General features: G+C 38.9%; 1 protein-coding gene and 1 long non-coding RNA gene across 2 annotated transcripts in view; one reads left to right on the plus strand and one right to left on the minus strand.

Moving 5' to 3' along the window:
* The first annotated feature begins 464 nt into the window (after positions 1-464).
* LOC136279487 (uncharacterized) lies at positions 465-1833 on the plus strand. The gene is made up of 2 exons (XR_010716900.1): positions 465-664; positions 1590-1833. It is a non-coding gene; the product is annotated as an uncharacterized lncRNA (long non-coding RNA).
* Positions 1834-7546: 5713 nt separating this feature from the next.
* LOC131798165 (F-actin-uncapping protein LRRC16A-like) overlaps positions 7547-19662 on the minus strand; it is a 31447-nt gene continuing 19331 nt past the window's right edge. Inside the window, exons 29-41 of the mRNA XM_059115813.2 lie at positions 19025-19126; positions 18459-18521; positions 18079-18191; positions 16934-17021; positions 15355-15441; positions 14553-14814; positions 14048-14222; positions 13178-13322; positions 12227-12258; positions 11749-11867; positions 10619-11211; positions 9335-10290; positions 7547-9116 (exon numbers count right to left, since the gene is read on the minus strand). Of these exons, the coding sequence (XP_058971796.2) occupies positions 8969-9116; positions 9335-10290; positions 10619-11211; positions 11749-11867; positions 12227-12258; positions 13178-13322; positions 14048-14222; positions 14553-14814; positions 15355-15441; positions 16934-17021; positions 18079-18191; positions 18459-18521; positions 19025-19126 (2883 nt within the window). The 3' untranslated portion in view covers positions 7547-8968. The remainder of the gene's footprint in view (positions 9117-9334; positions 10291-10618; positions 11212-11748; positions 11868-12226; positions 12259-13177; positions 13323-14047; positions 14223-14552; positions 14815-15354; positions 15442-16933; positions 17022-18078; positions 18192-18458; positions 18522-19024; positions 19127-19662) is intronic.

Genomic DNA, 19662 nt, shown 5'->3' on the forward strand with positions numbered 1-19662 from the left:
CGATGTGTTTAACTTTACAAATGTTGAATTATTTTAAATATTGTTTCCTCTCATTGGTTGGGATCTGTTGTAATAAAGGAAATGGCAAAAGTAGTTTGCAGACGAACTCGTTTTCGCAAAAACAACTATCCAATCCGTGAGGTATATCTCTCGCAAAATTTTCACACTACACTGCACATCGTGAAAAAGACAATTATTTATTTTGTCTCTCGTTGTTTCTATGCTCTGGGTCTTTACGTTAAAAAAACGGGGAAAAATCAATAAAGTTTTTATGACGCGGGCTAGCATTTATTAAACACGCCAAAGGGGCTCCAGTAAATACGGCGCGGCTTAAGTTCAACTATTGACGGCTGGTGAGTTTCATATTAACCAACATGGCATATCGTGTCGCCGGACTGGATAGCATCGATAAATGAAAAAGCCCGAAATTATTCCGTGAGTGGGCGGTGATCTTATCATAGAAAGCACCTATAATTGTCCACCTGCTCGGAAAGAACAGATGTAACGCCATTGAACGATTATAAAGGAACTTTCTCGGTGGGTACCGTGATTGATGTCACAATTTCCCGCTTTTATCGACCGAGAATGTCTAAAGTAGCCTTACTTCTTTTGTTGGCCTTCATCGCCTTGGACGTGAAATGCGCTCCCAACTTCAGGCGCAAATGTATGTTGTACAATTTTCCTAAGCGGATTATTTCGAAGTTCTTACTTTGTACTATTATCCATTCTTGACACTTATTTCTAAAGTAATATTGAGCGTTTTTGTTATTTAGTTTGGTCACAATATTTTTCCAAATCTTGGCAAAAGAGCAACAAGTGTCATCCTCCTCTTGAAAGAACTAAAATGTCGTTGGTGGTCACTAAAAAAAATCTCTATTAGTTTGGAAAAGGAATTTTTTCATCTTGCTAAATAAGTTTAACTTTTCGGCTGTATACATCTTTTCATGCATGTTATTTTCAAATTCAACTTTGAATTGCTTGAATCACTTTAAAAAACCCATTCGAGTCTTTGAAACAGTTTATTGACATCGAAGTACTGAATGATAAACTGAAATTTTTTTCTAGGCTTAGCACTTTGAGTTCCCCAAGCTCAATAATTTATCGCTTCAAAACAGTTGTCTTTTCACTAATGAATTTTCCATCATTTTTGCCTTTTATTAGCTGCGGATAAAGTTTCACAAAACTTCAGCCCTAAACATATCACAGATTATCGTAAAACGCGCTCCAAACATCACAGCAATAATGTTGATGATCGTCATAAATCATTACTGATCGATGGAAATTATCGCAAATTTTTCACGTTCATAAGGCGCAAATTTGTATTAATTGTGAAAACAAAAGCTGTTCATTATAACATATACCACAGCAGACCCATATTTCAGTTTACATAGTGTTTCTTATTTTTCTAACGCGTTGTAGAATGTTTTATCGATCTGTCATTAGACATGACACTTTTCTCCCAACTTTTCAAGCCAAGAGGGGACAAAGTACTTGTTTTCGACCTTCACCAAGTTAAAATACTTCATCATTTCAGCGCGATTTAAGTCATGTCGAGGAAACTGATAGATTTTGTTTTTCTCTCTCGCCAGTCGAATCAGACCCTGATGCTGTGCCTAGGAGTTCAGACTGTTATGATTTTAAGCCAATAGAGTGCCAGTTGTACAAAACCTGTGCATCTCTTACCGCCAGGGAGAACTGTCCAAGAACCTGCCGAATGTGCGAAGACTTCGCATAGAGACGCACTGAAGTTTTACAATCTGAACGAGATTTTCACATTAACAGATGAAAATTGTTGATTGTTGTCCTAATAAGAATAAAAAAGAGAGAAAGAAATTTACAGTCCAAAGATTTTTGTAAAACAAACAAGAAAACATCGCGAAATAAGTACCTAGAATATCTGGCTCTGTGGCTAGCGATAAGATGGCAAAATACAAACCACCTTCTTCTAATTTTCAACTCAGTCAATGTGGGCTCAGAGGGCAGAGGATAACTCAACTCCCCCCCCCCCCCTCCCCTTTTATGGGCATGTCCCCACTGTGCTCGTAAAATGCTAGAAGGTTGCCAACTGGAATGCCAAAAGTTGCTGAAAAATTGTCGCAAATCCGAAAAGTTGCTGCCAAAATTTCAAAAGTTGTCACCTATATTTCGCGAAAGTTATTAAAAGCTAAAATTTTTGTTCTTCGCAGTAGTTGCCAACATCGGTCAAAATAATATAGCTTGACATTCAGCCTTAGAGAGTTTCTCGCAGATATAGGCGGCTTCTCGCCAGCCATTTCCATTCGTGGAAAGTAAATTAACTTAGACGACCACTTTTGAGCTTCATTTAAACCGATTATCTGTTCTGATATTGAATAAAAGGCTTGTGAAACGTTGTCAATTTACAGGTTGCGTGTTCGAAAGGTTGATAAACACTCAAGAAATTCACATATATTGAAGTTTTCTTTGAAATCGTTGAACTCCATCGTGCTTGTGTTCTAAACCTAAATGTTGCTAAAAAACTTGCATCCCTCTTGTAATTTTTAGGCCATTTTCTCCATTGTATGGCGCGCGTTCCGCCAATATTTAGAGTCCTAAAAAGTCCCGGATATGTCGCGGCATTCTGCGCTCCGTAAGATTTAGATCACTGTCATATCACTGTCTGGGATTTGATAAATAACAACTGAACATCACTGCAATTCCCACCGTCCATCATCCACAGTATTGCCCCTGAATCACACATTAAGGTTATGAGAATAAAGGAAATGATCACCAAGAAAAGAACCTTTATATCGGCAAACAAATTCTCCCTGTCAGCACCTTGGGAAATGTATAAAGAACAGTGTGGAGAATATCCATACTGATTTTAAGTTTTAAAGGGTAAAAAAAGGAATAGAGCATGGTTTTCTTCTGCTATTCCGTCTCAAATTTCATGGTCTCACGGATTAACGCTTAAAAGTGCACATTCAAACGCTAACTACACGAGCTATCAATCAGTTATGAAGCAGGGCATGATGCATTACGAATTTTTAGCGGTGCGCTGAAATAACTATCCGTTAGTTGTTTCTGGCAAGTGTGAAACACTACTTCTGTACTCAAGCTTGCTGTAATTTGCAGCTGTCGTCAAGCCTTTATTTAAGTGTTCGACTGAAAGTAAGATAAACTAAGTGCACTTTCGTTTGGTTCTCTGAGTTTCTAGTAATTTGATGCAGTCTTGAGGAAGTTAGTCCCCATTGCCACAGAATTTCAATCGATTGATTCGATTATTATTGATTTTCTTTATCCCGTACTTACATTCACAGATATCGTTTTTTGATTTAGAAAATAAGCTGCCGAATTACATTGTTGTTATAGAAATTTAAGTAAGAGCAGTCTCTCCTTTATGGCGAGTTCCGTCGCGTGAGTAAAAAAAATTGTCAGCGCAGCGGAGCGCCAGACTCCAAAGGCTCCCCGCGGACTTTATTTCATTGTTGACATTTTTATTTTTGTTAATATAGCGCAACAATGCACACTACCTTTACGAATTCTGGTTCTAATTATATCGGATGAACCCTCCCTTTTTAATCTACAACGTAACAAGAGTACCGCAACAAAATTAAACAATAATAACCAGATTTTAGATATTATGCATAGGTGAATAACAACAACTGAGCCGCTCAATAATAAAAACCAGGCGTGATATACTACTTCCGCTTTCATTAATTTTGGTTTTTCAGTGTGGCTGAATAACTTCTTCGTGTAGTCAATACGACGGTTGTGCAACCAGTTAAATTATATTAGTCATAAATCTAGTCATCACACACTCACATTTTTGGAAAAGAATCACAGGAACGTTTATCGACACACAGTCCAGCTTAAAATGATTCACAATTGCAATCAATCAGTTTGCGTTTGTCTCTAAACTATTCTTTAACTGTTTACGAATTCTGGCATAAGTTCCCAGATAAGCCATAAAAGTTCAAAATTTGAAGAGCAGGAAATATTGAATGAATGACAGCCATAAAAAATGCTTTGTTCCAACGATAGTGTCATTTGAAGGTACATCACTAAAGATGACTGTCAGTTTGTTGATTTGAATCTGATTTTGGTAGCTATCAAAACTATTATCATATTAAAGATAAAAGTCTTGATATGAAACGCAAGTATTATAATGAAAAGTGCATGATGTAGACTTAACAGAGCTTATGGACGAAGTTGACTAAAAGACTAACTTGATCATTTTAATGTTAAAAGGCGCTATATTAAGTGAATAACAATAAAGTGAACCCCGAGCCTGCGGAGCAAGCGTCATTATTTTATTAATTGTTTTTAGGCAATAGGCTGAATTAATCATAATTCTCGGCAACTCGAAAATTTACGGCTTATGTTATGGGTGTAATAAAGTGCCGAAGGTTACTGCCTGAAAGCTGTTACTTGTGTGAATGTATAACAAATTTAAGTCATGTCATGTTCATTTAAATATCTGAATGCAATGGTTATTAAAGTCAGGCGCTACTATTCGACCAAATGAAACAGTGATTTCCTATTTCCGCTGTTACTTGGTCACGCTTTTTGTAGCATTGTTGTCCTTCAGCATTTCTCGTTGTTAAAACAAAGTTCGCTTGAATTCCAACAATAGCTTCAGTGAGTCCTTTTCCGTCAGCAATCGATTGAGTCACTTTGGTCTTGCTGGGAAATGTATGAATACAGCCGATTCCTTCATCGTTTATTTTTGTCTTTAAGGATTCATTTTCCTCGAAAAGATTGACGTACTCAGTCCGCTTCTTCTCGTTCATCACCGACTTCTTTCGGGATGATTATGCTAGGAATTTTATCTATTTGTGCAAGCTCTGTGTTTGTGCTTCGTTTTAGTAGTGTTTCAGATTTTCCTACTGCTGTTTCGATGTTTTTCACCCTGTTTCCAATCTCGATCCTTTTTACTCGCAATCATTTCAGAGGTTGTTGCGCCTCATAATCCGCTTCAGTAAAGATTTCCCGTTTCTTGGCTTCGATGACAGTAATCGCGCTTTTAGCAAACTGTTGTGTGCTCCTTTTACTTTTGCGACGTTTGCTTCGATGTTATCACAGTGTTCGTCAATTTTAGATATTTCGTTTCTCATCTTTTGCACTTTTGCCTTCCTGGACTCAATCGCGAACATGACTTGCAATTTCTTTTCATTTGCCGCTTGCTCTAAGAGTACCTTGACATGTCCATCGTGAGCGGTCACAACGCATGAACTGCGAACGGTTTCTTCACATTTCTCACAAAAGAATTCTAATTCTTTCTTTTCATGGCCTTGTCGGGAATAAAACACTGATCGAAGATTTTAGATATATGAAAATTCACTAATTTCATCAAAACACTGATCGTTTTAAGACATCCTCGATGTCTTGATCTTCAAAATCTTTAAGTGCAAGAACTCGGTGGTCTATCTTTATTTGCTCGGAGTAAGTTATGCACAGCGATACACTCGTCACACCACAATGAACAGCACTGAAAACAGTAGAAACTTTCGTTTGTCGCAGCTTTCGCATTTACTCCAGTAAAACGGTACTCCCTTATGGCCAACACAACTAGTAAGCTGTAGATGCGAAAGTTGGTGGGCAGATCTTTAAGGTTTCCTCCAGGGACCTGACTCTCCCGTCGACACTCAAGACATGTTATGACATCATGCTGCTAATTCCTGCTAAACAGTGGAGGCAAAAGCTTCATGAAGACTAGCGAGCAATGTTTTGATATCCATGATTAAAGGTTCGATAAGGTTTTCGCTTCACGTACCAAACACGCGGAAACAAATTGCAAAGTAGTCATGCGATTGAAATGCTACTAATATTGACCAATTACATGAGAGTTGTCTTTAGCATATTCAATGTGAAAGATTTTGAGAATCGTGTTAGTTTACCTTGACCTCACACATTGAAAGGCTTTCTATGTAGTTGTAGACAGACTAAAATCTCGCCTATTAAAAATGAGTCCATTTAAATTCAGGATTTTCCTTATTTCTGTTCGCCTGATACTTCAGTTTGTTTGTTACTTTAGTATCTCACGCACTGTTTTCTTTCTTTTCTGTTGGTTTGCTAAGTTGGTATCTCGCGCGCTGTTTCTTTTCTTTTCTGTTTGTCTGTTACGTTAGTATCTTGCGCACTGTTTTCTTTCTTTTCTGTTTATTTGTTACGTAAGCATCTTGTGCACTGTTTTCTTTCTTTTCTGTTTGCTTGTTGTTAGTATCTCGCGCACTGTTTTCTTTCTTTTCTGCTTGTTTTTTTGTTTACGTCAGTATCTCGTGCAGTCTCCTTCCTTTTCTGTTTGTTGCGTTAGTATCTCCCGAACTGTTTTCTTTCTTTTGATTGTTTTTTACGTTAGTATCTCACGCAGTTTCTTTTCTTTTCTGATTGTTTGTTACGTTAGTATCTTACGTACTGTCTTATTTTCCTATCTGTTTGTTTGTTACGTTAGTATCTCGCGCACCGTTTTCTTTCTTTTCTGTTTGTTTTGTTACGTAATATCTCGCCCACTGTTTCTGTTTTTTTGTTTGTTTTTCTTGTATGGGTAACAACTTGGTTTGGTGCAATTTGGTGTTAATAAGCACGAGTACATTTTTTAAGTGTTTATTAATACCAAATTGCACTCGAAATCATGTTGTTACTTGTTCATAATTTACATGAAAAACGCATCACAGTAGGTCAAGACGGACGAATTTTTGGCAAGGCGCGCGCGCTCTGTCATTGTGTGACAATCCCACTCGTGTTACATAAAAAATGTACTCGTTTTCAGCCAATCAGACGCGCGTAATTTTTTCATCGTGCACAACTCCTTTCCTTTCATGTTGCTGTTTTTTTTTCCTGTCTTTTTCTGTTTGTTTGTTAAGATAGTATCTCGCGAAATCCTTAACCCTTCTGTTTGTTTGTTACGTTAGTATCTCGCGCAATTTCTTTCCTTTTCTATCCGTTTGTTACGTAAGCATCTCGTGCACTGTCTTTTTCCTTAGCTGTATGTTTGTTACGTTAGTATCTCGCGCGGTTTCGTTCCTCGTCTGCTTGTATGTTACGCTAGTGTCTCGCGCACTGTTTCTTTCCTTTCCTGTTTGTTTGTTTGTTTTTTGCGCTAGTATCTTGTGAACTGTTTCTTCTCTTTTATTATGGACTGTTTCGTTCCGGTACGTAACGGAAAAAGAACCAGTTACAAGCGCGATCGCCCAAAGAAATTTGGGGACATAGGATTCCGGCCTCCTTACAAAAGAAATTATTCTATTATTGTTTCCCTCAACTAATAATATCCATAATGATACAACTTATTCCACCGTACCAGAAGTAGATTGGCAGCCAATGTCTGTTCATGGTTTTGATTCATTAACTCAGAAATATTTCAAGTTTGAAAAATCGAATAATTCTCATTCCTCAAAGGGTTTACGCAGAAAGCCTTCATTTTATCTTCTCCAAACGTCCCGTCGCAAGAGCAAAAAAGTAAAAATGTTTCCATATTACGTCCGTCACAATCCAGCGAAAGCTCGACCCAAGACCCAAGCCTTTAGGGTTCGTAGTCCTGCGTGTCTCATATACCAGCGCAGTGAAATAAATTTAACAAACCACGTGAAATTATAAAAATCCACCATTTATTCTTATCCTACCTACATTTGTAAATACACTTCAATGCAATCTGTTTAAAGCACGGACTATAAAGCTAAATTGGCCTTATTTCTATCTATTATTTTACGTCCCTCCGCGATTTTGCAGAAAACCCTTTCAGGTCGTTAGAAGCCTTGTCACGCAGTGGTCCCTGAAAAAGTTGCGTGACCAGATGCCGGTGGTGTGATTTTCTGTTCATGGTTGTTGAATTATTTTTATCTGAGGAAGAATTTTTCAGCCGTCTTGTGAAAATTGACATAAGTCAAATTAAATACAAAAGGTAGAAAAAATATAAAATAAAGACTGGCGGGATAATCATGTTAAAAAACCAAAATGGCAATTCATGTTAATCGCGCCTTAAATCAGCGAGGGTTGTCTACTTAACTGATGAATTTAGGCTGAACTAATATTGACCTCTTAATAAAGGTTCTCAACTTTTTCAAGCATAGTCACGATTACCCAGGGGAGAAAAATTAAATGTAATTCAAACGAAGCAACGTTTACAGTGGTTTGCTAAAGAATAATACTTAACTCTATCCCAACATCCAATTTGCATTCATGTTTATCCAGGTTCTATTTTTGTTTAATGGCGCCGCAATGGAATTTTTCTTCACCCACACATAATCAATTAAAGCTTGGTTTTTAAGAGAATTTACATCGTAGCCAAACGACCCAAAATGACATGACGCACTCTTTTTCGTTACAGTTTGGCCCGTGCTAAGATAAACAACGAGTAATGAACATGCAACAAGTAAACTAAAAAACTGAAGTTTGAAGTAAATATCGTAAACTGCAAGACTCTTTTAATCTTTTTTTCTTACGCTTTTTCCAGACAGCCGATACCTGCATTTAATTCGATTTAAATTACAGTTTTCTGTTTAAAATCCAAACAATTCAAAAGCTCTTCCGTCGATCGTTTCACTTCTGTGCCATTGTACAACACACAGAAACTAACCTTTCTCAGAGAAACTGTAGAAATAACTGCTTATAGCGAACGATGTAAGGAGTCTAATGGTAGTCGTATTCGGCATCAAGACAATCTTTTTTTAATCGAAAAATATTAGAATTAAATTAATCTAAATAAAAATATAACAACATGTACACCTGTTGGTTTTTGTCTGGGGAACGGCCATTGAAATGGGAATGAAAAATGTCGAAAACAACTTACTTTATGACAAAAAAATAGAAACTGTTCGTGGACGAAAATATGATCAGTCGAAAGAAGCAACCGGAAAATACTCCTTTGCCTCGAAAAGACGGAAATTTTTTTCCCCTCAAAATATCTTCAATCGCCATCCCCCACTCCAAAAACATCACGGACAGTCCCTTACTAACAATCTAGCAGCATTCACTCGCATCGATATTCACAAAAGCCTCACAAAACCTTTCAAAGCACTGTGTCGCCATCTGAGTTTAATAACTCCTCCAATTTAGCCGCATCAGGACTTTTAGGAATCGAGCCGTTCGTTGTCGTGGTCTTATCTGCGAGTTTGCTGTCTTTTTGCTCTTCGGCTTCTCCGGGGTCAGCGGAGGACCTAAAGAGGGACAAAACTGCAGTGTGAGATCAGATACTTTCACCCATGGTCACTCAATCCCAGTCCTAACTCTTAATAATTTATTAATTTATTAGTTGTATAGCCCTATTTACATGTACAGATCAACTCTTTCAAAAGGGACTCCTCTGAATACCTCTAGAATTTCTCTACCATTTTATTACATGAATTCTCAAACGGCTCTTTTTTGTCCAACTTACGATTTTGAAATTTGATCCTCGGAGACTTCTGGGATGCCTTCATCGCTGCTACTCGCACTTCTTTTTGTCCTTCTGCCGTCTTCTTCCCCAGCATTTGCCCTGTCCCAGCTTAACTTCCTAGACAGCATATTGGAAGGAGCTTGACCAGGCGACCAGGGTTTAGGTAGAGTCGCGGACCGCATGGCTGTCTTCTCTGTTCCAGATGTGGTCCGTTGCATCTTCAGTGACATGGACCGCCCCCCTGGTCTTAAAGCTTCTTTGCCACTCTCACGAGCAACCCACAAATCGTCTTTTACCACAGCCGACCCGCTGTTATCTTTCTCTTTAACCTCTTCTTCCATCTTCGCACTGTCTACCTTCTCAATCTCGCTGTTAACATCTTGTACCTTCTGGTCAACTTTTTCCGTCTGTTCCTGTGCTCTTTCACTTGGCTTCTCTTCATTTCCCTCTGTATTAACCTCCTTCTTATCTTCCTTTTCCGTCTCCTTCCGGTCGTCCACCACACCTTTCTCTGTAACTTCTTCAGGTTTCTCCTTTTCTTCCACCTTTTCCACTTTTTCTACTTTCCCATCTAGTTCTTCCCTTTTTTCCGATTGTTTTGTTTCCGATGGAATCTCTTTCGTTTCTTTGGGTTTTCCGTTCTTCAGTACTTCCTGTTTAACGTCTTCTTTAGCTTCCGGTTGAACTTCTTTTTTCACTTCCGGTTCCTTCTCTTTATTTTCGTCTTTCGGTTCTTCCCTTGATTCTTTCCTGGAGTCCTTCTTACCAGGCCGAGGAGCGGGTTTTGGCGGAGTACCAGACGGCAACCTGGGTCTCGAGCTCTTGAAGGATGACGGTTTGACAAGTCCCTCTTTAGCAATTTGCGGGGCTACCTCTTTACTCCCGATGGCAGGAGCAGGCTTCGAACCCTTGTCTGGTTCAGAGGATTTGCTTTCGGCTGGTTTATCTGTTACTTTCTGTAAAAAAAGCGAACAATGTAAGCTGTAATGTTACAAACAATAACTACGATGATAGAGCAAACGGAGGGTTCAACATGGTTTAAAAACAGCTGGGGGGTTCGAAGTTCGAATCCTTAAAGGGTGTTATGGGGAACTGTGATATTTTCTTCGTTCCTAACTCGTAGAAGAAGTATAAAATTTCGTTAAAAGCGCTTCTTTTCTCGAAATACAATTGAGTTCTGAAAAGTAAGGTTAATTTATCGACAGTGATCATCAGAGGAATATTTTTTTTTCATCATCACAACATTGTTGTATAAATCAATAAAATAACCTCAGTTGTTCTTACCCTTCCTAAGCTGGCCGCCCTCTCTTGCCTCTGTTTCATTTCAGCCAACAGTCCTCCACCGGCAGCTCCACCTATTCCTATTCCAAATTTGGGAGGCCCACGCAGCTTAGCAGCAGGCTCCTCTGAGGCAGGCTTTGATGCATCCTTCTCAGGTGTGGATCCCCCAACACGAGACTGCGCGGATGGCCCCGTCCCGGTCCTATCACGAGGAAGAGCAAATGGTTTGACGCCCATGATGGGTGGTTTAGTGCCCACAATTTTCTCTGCTGACGGAGTTCTTTCTCGTTTATTCAGTGAAGGAGCTCTTTCTTTTGACACCTCGACATTTTCTTCAACACTTCTCTTTTCTATGGTTACCTCGGGTTTGTCTTCAGTGGGTGTCTTTGCCTTAGTGACCTCAGGCTCCTTGTCCAAGGGAACCTTTTCTGTAGGGGCTGCTGGTTCTGGAGTCGCCTTCTCTGCTGGTTGTTCAGCTTTCTTGTCAGAAGGCACTCTTTCTTTAGACACGTCTGGCTTCTTTCCAGAGGGTATCTTATCTTTGGAGGCTTTGTGCTCTTCCTTTGGAGAGGCCTGATTTTTCTTTTTTTCAGTATCTGAGAAAAATAAAATAAATATTTCCTGAAGCTGTACATATAAACAGAGGTTAGAAAAGAGTCAAATAAATCAGTCGTTGGGAGTTACAGCGTGGACATGATTTGAATTTGTGATCGTCGCAAGAGCTTCAAAATGCGTCACCGAAAAGAACCCTATCTTCTTTCAGTATTCAATATTCGAAGTTGTGCTTTAAAAGAAACTACAGGAATTATGTGGGCAATGAAGGAGTAAGATTGAGGAATATGGCTGGGAAAGTCGCCTGAACAGCTACAACAAAGAGTAACGATCGACCATGCTCCAAAAAGAATCAAGCAATTATGATTCTGGTTTATGGATAAATTTGCATCATACGTGGGAGCCTAACTTATGATTTAGCTTACCGCTAAGTTTTCGATGGCTTAATTATTTAACAGTAACAAGCCTGTTTCGAGATCTTTCCAAGGCTTTTACACAAGCGACTTAACGCGTCTTTGCAATGAACCTACTTGAAAAGATAAGTTTGTGTAAATATATCTCACAATCACTGTTGTGTTTACCAGTCTGTTTGCTGTTGTCTGTGTACCAGGCCGTGGATTTTCCTTCGCCCGTGCTCGGCGCAGTTAGTGCGCGATCTCTGCTTTGTTTCTTCTTAAGAAACCCCGGAAGACTTATACCACTGTTCAAAAGAACAAATGACAAACATTGAAAACGCTGAATTGTACTGGCTTCCACAACAAATAAACAGTCAGAAAAAGGAAATAGGGGAGCGATGACTGACACAGAGCAGGCGAAAGCGCATCAGGAAAACTATTAATTTGACATGAAGAGTGAAATTACGACCAAAAGAACTAGACATGTTTGCTTTTTTTTTTTTCGTGTTCAATTACAGATAAAAGCCAGGTTCCATTCTACAACTGTGCTGGTGGACATTGCGCACGTTCCTTTCTCACGAGCTACGAAAGAACTGCCTTTGTTCACGGCCTACAATCTCTTCCAACGCATTACTATGTGAAAAACATGTGAATCTTCACTGACCCTTTTGGCATCCAACTCGACTTTTTATGTTCCTGTAGAAGACAAAGACCAAACCAAGATGAACAAAATCAACGAAAAATTAAAATCCCATAATAACACATCAAAATTTGACAGGGACTGGCCAACATAGGTTCTTTAATCCTTTAACTCCCGAGGATCTGATCGTTAATTCTCCCCTCTAGCTGCTACACATTTCCTTGTGAAATAGCTGCTAGAATTTGGTGTTAGTTCAAGATAGCAACTTTAACCTGACAAGTTTGAATATTCTCATTACCTGCTTGCTGGTTAATGTATGGATATCATAGGGAGAAATCATGTTAATCACTTCTGGGAGTTAAAGGGTTAAGACGTCGTAACTGGTTGAAACAATAAGCCGTTAAAGCAAGCATCGTTGCCGTTAATTTTAATAATGATTGTTGAGCTGAAAAACGTCGTTAGTTTTATCGATATCTGTGTATAAAGGATTCCTCATTAGGGACTCAAAATTTTTTCTTTGTGACTAGACGAAAAACATCTTTCTCTCTTTCTTCACCGAGCTCAAAACTTACCATCTTTTTTGTTCTATTTACAAGGTTTTTGTTTTCGGATAATTTAACAGTTCGGAGTTGAAGAATGACTTTTGTTACTAGCCGCTCTTTCAATTCAGCGCGATCTCTATAGATCATATTCGGTGGACGTACACAGAACGATATATCCCATAGAACTTACTACCTGCCCGGATGGAGTTACGCGCTGGTAGAAAATGAGACGGTCTTCCTTAAATTCGTTTAAACAATTATAATTGTGAGAAACTCATCGGAGTTCACCTCGATTCACAGCCGACCCCGTCGCCTCAACTCTCCAAAAAAGGTTCGAAGGGTTAATAAAAGGAAGTTACTTAAGAGAATATCTAAATAAGGTTTTATAACTCTCGCACTTCTCGTATTTAATGGCGAATCCGTAACTTTTTACCTCGTTATCTTTGGCCTTGGGTGAAGGTTTCGGTTTTGGTGCAGGTTTAGGAGGTGGTGTTTTGCTTGGGGTTGCTGCCGGTGACGTTTTAGTTGTTGATGTCTTCCGTGTGGTTTTCTCAGGAGTAACTTCAACTTTCGGCGGCCTGAAAAAGAACTTGAAGTTAACTTCGAAATAAGGTTTCTTTTTACAAGAACAGATAAATTGAAATAGGCATGTACAAAGTGATCTGCCGCACACAACAGTACGCTACCTTTTCCAAATTTGAAGCAGTGCTTGAAATACATGAATTACATGAAGCCTCTTAAAATGCTTTTGGTCAACTGATCTCTTTTTCCGCCAGGAAAATATGACGTATTTCTTTGTTTGATGACTTAGATCAAACTTTGATCACGGAAACCTAAACATATTTAGTGGGCCCTTATTTTCGGAGCTTACACTTGTCTCCAGAGCATGAAGTGACTGGGAGTACTGTTACTGCCCCTGGGTAATATGCTAGTTTATCACAGGGTAAACAAACGACCCCTCTACCCCCTTCCCCCTCAACAGAGGCACTGTAACAGCGATATGGTTTCACGGACAACGCGAAGTCATGGATCGGCCAGGACTCAGACTCAGACCTCTCAGTCAGGAGTCTAGCGTGCTAACCAAAAGGAAACTGGGACACTCTGCATGGTGGAGCTTCATCTCAAAACTCTTAAAGACAAGAAAATTAACAGCCTGACCGGAACATTAAGTTCTTGAAAATGTTAGTGAAAATAAAAGTTATAGTAACCATGTGTTCAATGGTTGTTTCTCACAAACGAAAGACCGAGATCTCAGGCTACAGTGTCAAACGAAGGCAAAAAGAAGACACACAAAGACACTTACTCTTGCTCTGTCTTGCTCCAAAATGCCTCGATACTTTCATCGTCTTTACTCTCGTCCTGAGCGACAGCTGGTCTGTTGGAGGGTCGGGTGGGGAGGCGCCTTTTCTGTGGGGGCCGAGCGCGATCCTTGCCTAAGTGCTTCAACCCTGAGGTCTTCATCTCCAAATCGTTGAATTCTGAATGAAGCACCAAAATGTAGAACAAATAAAGCTAAGTAGTAAAAGTAAGCCCACAGATGACAGACGTTACCTGGGCTTGCAATAAGACTCACCTTGAAATGAAACTCACGAGTTGATAATAAATATGATCCAAGAAAATTCGATAACTAAACTCTCTGAAAAAGTTTGCTCGGTCAATGGCATTTGGCGACAGATTCGAACTTGCAAGGGTTTTAATTTGTCCTACTGTTGTAACCAATGTTGAACATAACTTCTCTCTCAGAGAAATATGATTTGATTTTGGTTTCAAACAAATTAATACTTGAAAAAAACAAAAAGTTGACGTACCAACTTTAGTTGGGACGACCAACTGAGGCAGCGGCTTTCCTTCAACTTCATCCTTAGCCAATTTGAGTTTTTCTACTTTCTCTGTTTTCACCTCATCCTCAACTTCCTTGACGACTTTTTCGTCTTCCTCGACCAGCCTGGCTGATGGACGTCTGCTCACTGTAGGTCGTCTCCTGTGGCTCCTTCCGCCGCCCTCTGTTCCATCCCCCGCAGGTGCAGTCAGCTGGGCTGAGCTCAGGCGGTTACGAGCTTTGCGAGCCGCCTTTAAGAAAAAACAGAAATGGAAAAAAATTGATAAATATAATCTTGGCGAGAAGCGAAGTTAATTCCTGACTACGAGAGGTGCACAGCGCCTCAAGTAAACACCGGTAGAGATATTCCACGAGACACACGTTACAGGCCGTAACCCACGGCAGGTATGCCATACGCCGCATGCCGGAGGAGAAGAGCAAGCACGCAGACACCTAATCCATAAAGACAACCACTTGCGACACAAAACATCTCGTAGAATGGGAGAAGTTTCCTGAACAACTGTACCAATCAACATGCACTTCCAACTAAGTGACGAACACAATTCCGCAGTACACTACTTTTGCCTCACTACGCCTGTAATTAGTCTGAAAATTTCTCGCTGCTTTCTTAATTAACAAGTCAGGTGCAAAACTCAAAGAAACTCAGCCTAAGTCACTCTCTCTTTCTCACTTCCTCTTTCTCGCCTTTCTTTGTTCTTTTCCTTTACATTTATTGTTGTGCTTTACGACACTCGACCCCTTCATGTCATTTCCAAGTTCGATTGTCTTACCGCTGCCACATCGTCTTCTTCAATGTTCTTCTCATTCTCCGAGTCCTTATTCTCCATTTTGCTTCGGTGTTCCCTGAGAAGGAGGTCCTGTGAAATAAATATTTGTTACCCTTTGGTTACTACAAAGGAATGTCTCGTTAAGGTACTAAAGATTTTTTGATACAAGATCAAAACGCAAGAGTTCAAATTGGGTGATTATCACATTAGCAATCTTGAGTTCTTCTTTTGCGTTTTGTTAATCATAATAGCGGTCCCTGAATACTCAAATGAATAAAGAGAGCTACCCCCAGTCATCTGGACTGAACGGGAACGGTGAACAAAGAATATGTGATCACGCCAAGATAACATGACAAAGAAATGAAAATAAATTTAAGATACAAATTCTAGTTTTACATATTTTATTGGCTTGAAAGAGTCAAGCTTTGTTTTGCGACTCAATTTCCGTGAAAACTAGAGGAAAATTATTTTGAGTTATGATTATTTAAATAGTATTTCTTTCTCTCGAGGTGAAGAAATGCGATCTTTTCGTTCTTTTGAAAGTTATTCTCTTTTTTGCCACAAAAATTAAAACGTTAGGTACACAAAGTGTTCCATCTCAACCCACCCCAGCCAAAAAAAATAGCTCTTGCATGATACGCATGCCTATATTTTCTTTTCGTTATAACGTTTCCCAATGCAGGATAGCAAGAGGCCGGCTACAAGTGGGTAAAACAGTCCCCATCAAGTACTAATGATACTTATTCGGAACTTTCCGGATATTTATTTAATTATTCAACCAGTCCTCAAAGAGATTTCTTTCCATTGTTATGTTTGCGTTAGATTTATTGACCGTCACCAATAAGTGAACCAGACAGTTCACAAAAAAACAAAAGGGTTGCTATCCACAAAAATAATAAAGGGTCCTTCGTTATCTTTATTGTGATTTTAACCACATCCTTTATAATTATCCTGTGTTTTACTTTCCTTTGTCCATTTTGGCGTTACTATAATTATAACCTGTTCAGGGCTCTCGCTAACACGTAAATTTCAGTATGTCAGCCAATTTTGTCTGCGGCCTTGGATCGCAACAAATTACTCGGCATTCTTGGCAAACTTCGAACAAGATTTTCGTATGTTGATCAGGGAAATTTCAAATATCCTCTCGCATTTTTTTCCCATTTAGATGCTTAGACTAGGCCATAACGTGACAATTCTACGCGATTCTACCATGATCAAGTTACTTTGCAAGTAACCGTAACGATTGTCTTTCAAAACATGCTAGAACACTACAGTAAAAATATTCTTCGTAGCAAGGTAAACTGAACGTTGCTGCAATTTCAATTTCCAACAGCAGTAACCGCCGATAACACTGAGTTACATTTTACAACATAAAACACGCGCATAAGCAGGAATAATATCTGTTGTGGACATAAACAAAGTGTGAAACGAGAATAAGACCGGAAATGTTACAATAAAAACTTTCGATCTTTGAGAGAACGTGGTTTCGTGTCCTGCTAAGTGTCTACCAAATCCTTCTTCGTTCACTTCAATTACATATTACATTAACACAGTTCAAGTTGTTATTCCCCTCGTCACTCACCAGTTTGTTAACACTATTTTCCAACTGGTGTATCACAATCTCCATGATCGTGTCCGCCATGACAGATGCCACTGTAAGCTTGTCTTCGCTGCAAATGAAAACAACAGGACCGAGGAAGGGTGGGGTTAAGTTACTTGGTCCCATTTCAAGTTTTCACAGACATTTTCATTTCGTTTGTGGACAATAAATATCGAAAGCGTTACGGTGCGGTATTGGCCACTGAAATGTTTCAGGAAATCTAAGGTTTCAATCAAACCACTGAAAAAGAGAAAAGAAGTTTCTAGTCGGAGAATCGTATTGCAATTAAGCAAGCCAGTTTAACTCTCACGCATCAGTTTTTTATTACCGGCAATGTATCATCGGTTCATAAAATTAGCCAGTGATTTGACCTACGTTTAGGGCTCCTCGTTTGAGGAGTTTTCCTTAATAACTATTGTGAATGTTCATCATATTCAGTGATCCGGTTAAAGAACTGACAGGTCTGGCTTATCTATTATAATTAATAACGGACGTATCTTAACGCTTTAACTTTCATGAGTGACCAAGACAGAATTTCTCCTCATGATATCAATACAAAATCAAGAAGAAAAGTGATGAGAACCAAGAAAACTATCAATTAGGGGATTATTAGTTGATCCAATAACAAATTCTTAGAAGTAACATCAGAAGAATTGTATGGCAGCAGACAGTCAGGAGAGGTACTTATGAGATCTTGGGAGTTTAAGGGTTAAAGGCTGAACCAGTAGGGGGGTTTTATTTTGCATTTCAATTCCTCATATAAACTTTTTTCCATTTCTTTTACCAACATATCTAACGTTATTTACAAACTGTCCGCATTAGCCAAAGGGATGTACATACTTATATGACTGTAAATATATGAAAATATTTATGTGAACTGCGGATTAAGAAATGAATATGAAAACGATTTTCGCAGTAACGAACCTTACTTAAGCAGTAATGAAAATAAGGCCTAAAAAAATTCAGTCCAGTACGGGATCAGCCCTTATTTTCAATTATGCTCAAGCAAAGTTCATTCCTGCGAAGATCGCTTTCATGTTCATACAAATGTAAGCAATATTTAAATGAAATTTTGTCCCTATAGATAAAACATGATAAAATCACAAAGTTATTTAAGTGTCTCTAACCTTAATCTGTTAGCAATACCCGCTGCAGCACGAGTAAGAATCACTTCCTCCACAAAAGTTTCATTCAGACTTGACTTTCCTTGTGCCACAGCCAGTAAACGGCTTTGAACATCCTATAAGCAACACGGTTTTATGAATCTAACAGACCACTTCTTAATGGTGGATTTATACAATAAAAAGCTCGTGTGCTAAAGAATAGAGGACCTCCTCTGAAGGCAAATGTACTTCACTGAAGGTAAATCTGTTAGCCTAAGATTATTATAACACAACGGCTGTAAGTGTATGAGTTTTATAGTCAACCAGCATTGAAAAATACGAGATTGCATTTCTATAGCGCTTGGGAACCAGACGAAAATCTTTTTGAAATATATACAACTTACGTCTGAGGAGGTGATATACGGACAAACTTCTTTGGCACAATCGATCATCTTCGCCATATTGTTCTGAAATCACGCAAACACACAAACCTCTATATTACGAGACAAATAACCCTGATATCATTCTTAAATCGAAAGCTAAGATTCATAATCCAGTTGACACAGGACGTTTAAGGTTGGTCCTACAAAAAGCAGTATGCCTATTTTGGGCCACAAGGACCCGCTCATAACCCAGTCCAGTTCGACCTTCGGAGACTGGAGCTCAATTTCTTTGTGGGATTCGCATTTTTACTTTTTCATTTTTTTGTCCATTAACTCGACGACAAACAATTGATAAACCAAAAGGATATGAATACATTTAATAGACATTTCTTAACCTTTGGATGATTACAACACACTACACATTTTTTCTTATTTATACAAGGCTTTAATTCAAGCTGCAAACAGCGAACGTTGACAACCAAACTACAAACATCAACTTCGCGTATAAATTTGTTTTTAATCAAAAGTATGCACTTCCCTTCACTTTACTCTGACTGGTCAAGTTTTGTAACGTTTTCCTTACTTACCTTCATTTTCTCTTCAGCGGCTTTGTAAAATTCCCCAGCCAGCTCAGCAAATCTGGCTTCAATATCACTGTCACTTGTGCACAAATGGAACTTCAGTAGCAACTGTTGAAACAATATGACCTTTTATCTTCCAGTAATTGTGATCAGATCTGACATATTTATTACGATCACGTTTGACAAAAGAAACAGACGAAACAAATGAAATCCAAACACACTGAATTTTTCTCCACTAAATAAATTTAGAATTTTACGAATGGATTACAAATTTTAAAAAAATATATTTTGCGCAACAAATCAGCTTGCCTCAAATAAACGAGTGTGTGGCGACACAAACCTAGAAGAGGGTGAAAAATTCCTCCAACATAGAAAAATTCGGACGAGTTTTACAAGCACAATCAGGTTTTGGCATGTGCAGCCTAACTCTACCCCTATCCAACTGATCACTGTCAGGCTTGATAAAAGAATAGTTTCAATTGGGTGCTGGAAGTAATACGGGATTGCTTTGGTTTTGCCCCACTTCGCTATCTGATTGGTTTAGAAAACTCCCCCTATCATCTCAACCAATCACATTTCAAACATTGACTCCCTGGTTTTCGGTTTTACGAACTTGTATCGAAGTGCGCTCTTTTGTGAAGCCT

The sequence above is a fragment of the Pocillopora verrucosa genome, chromosome 3, assembly GCF_036669915.1.
Source record: "Pocillopora verrucosa isolate sample1 chromosome 3, ASM3666991v2, whole genome shotgun sequence".
Taxonomy (NCBI): domain Eukaryota; kingdom Metazoa; phylum Cnidaria; class Anthozoa; order Scleractinia; family Pocilloporidae; genus Pocillopora; species Pocillopora verrucosa.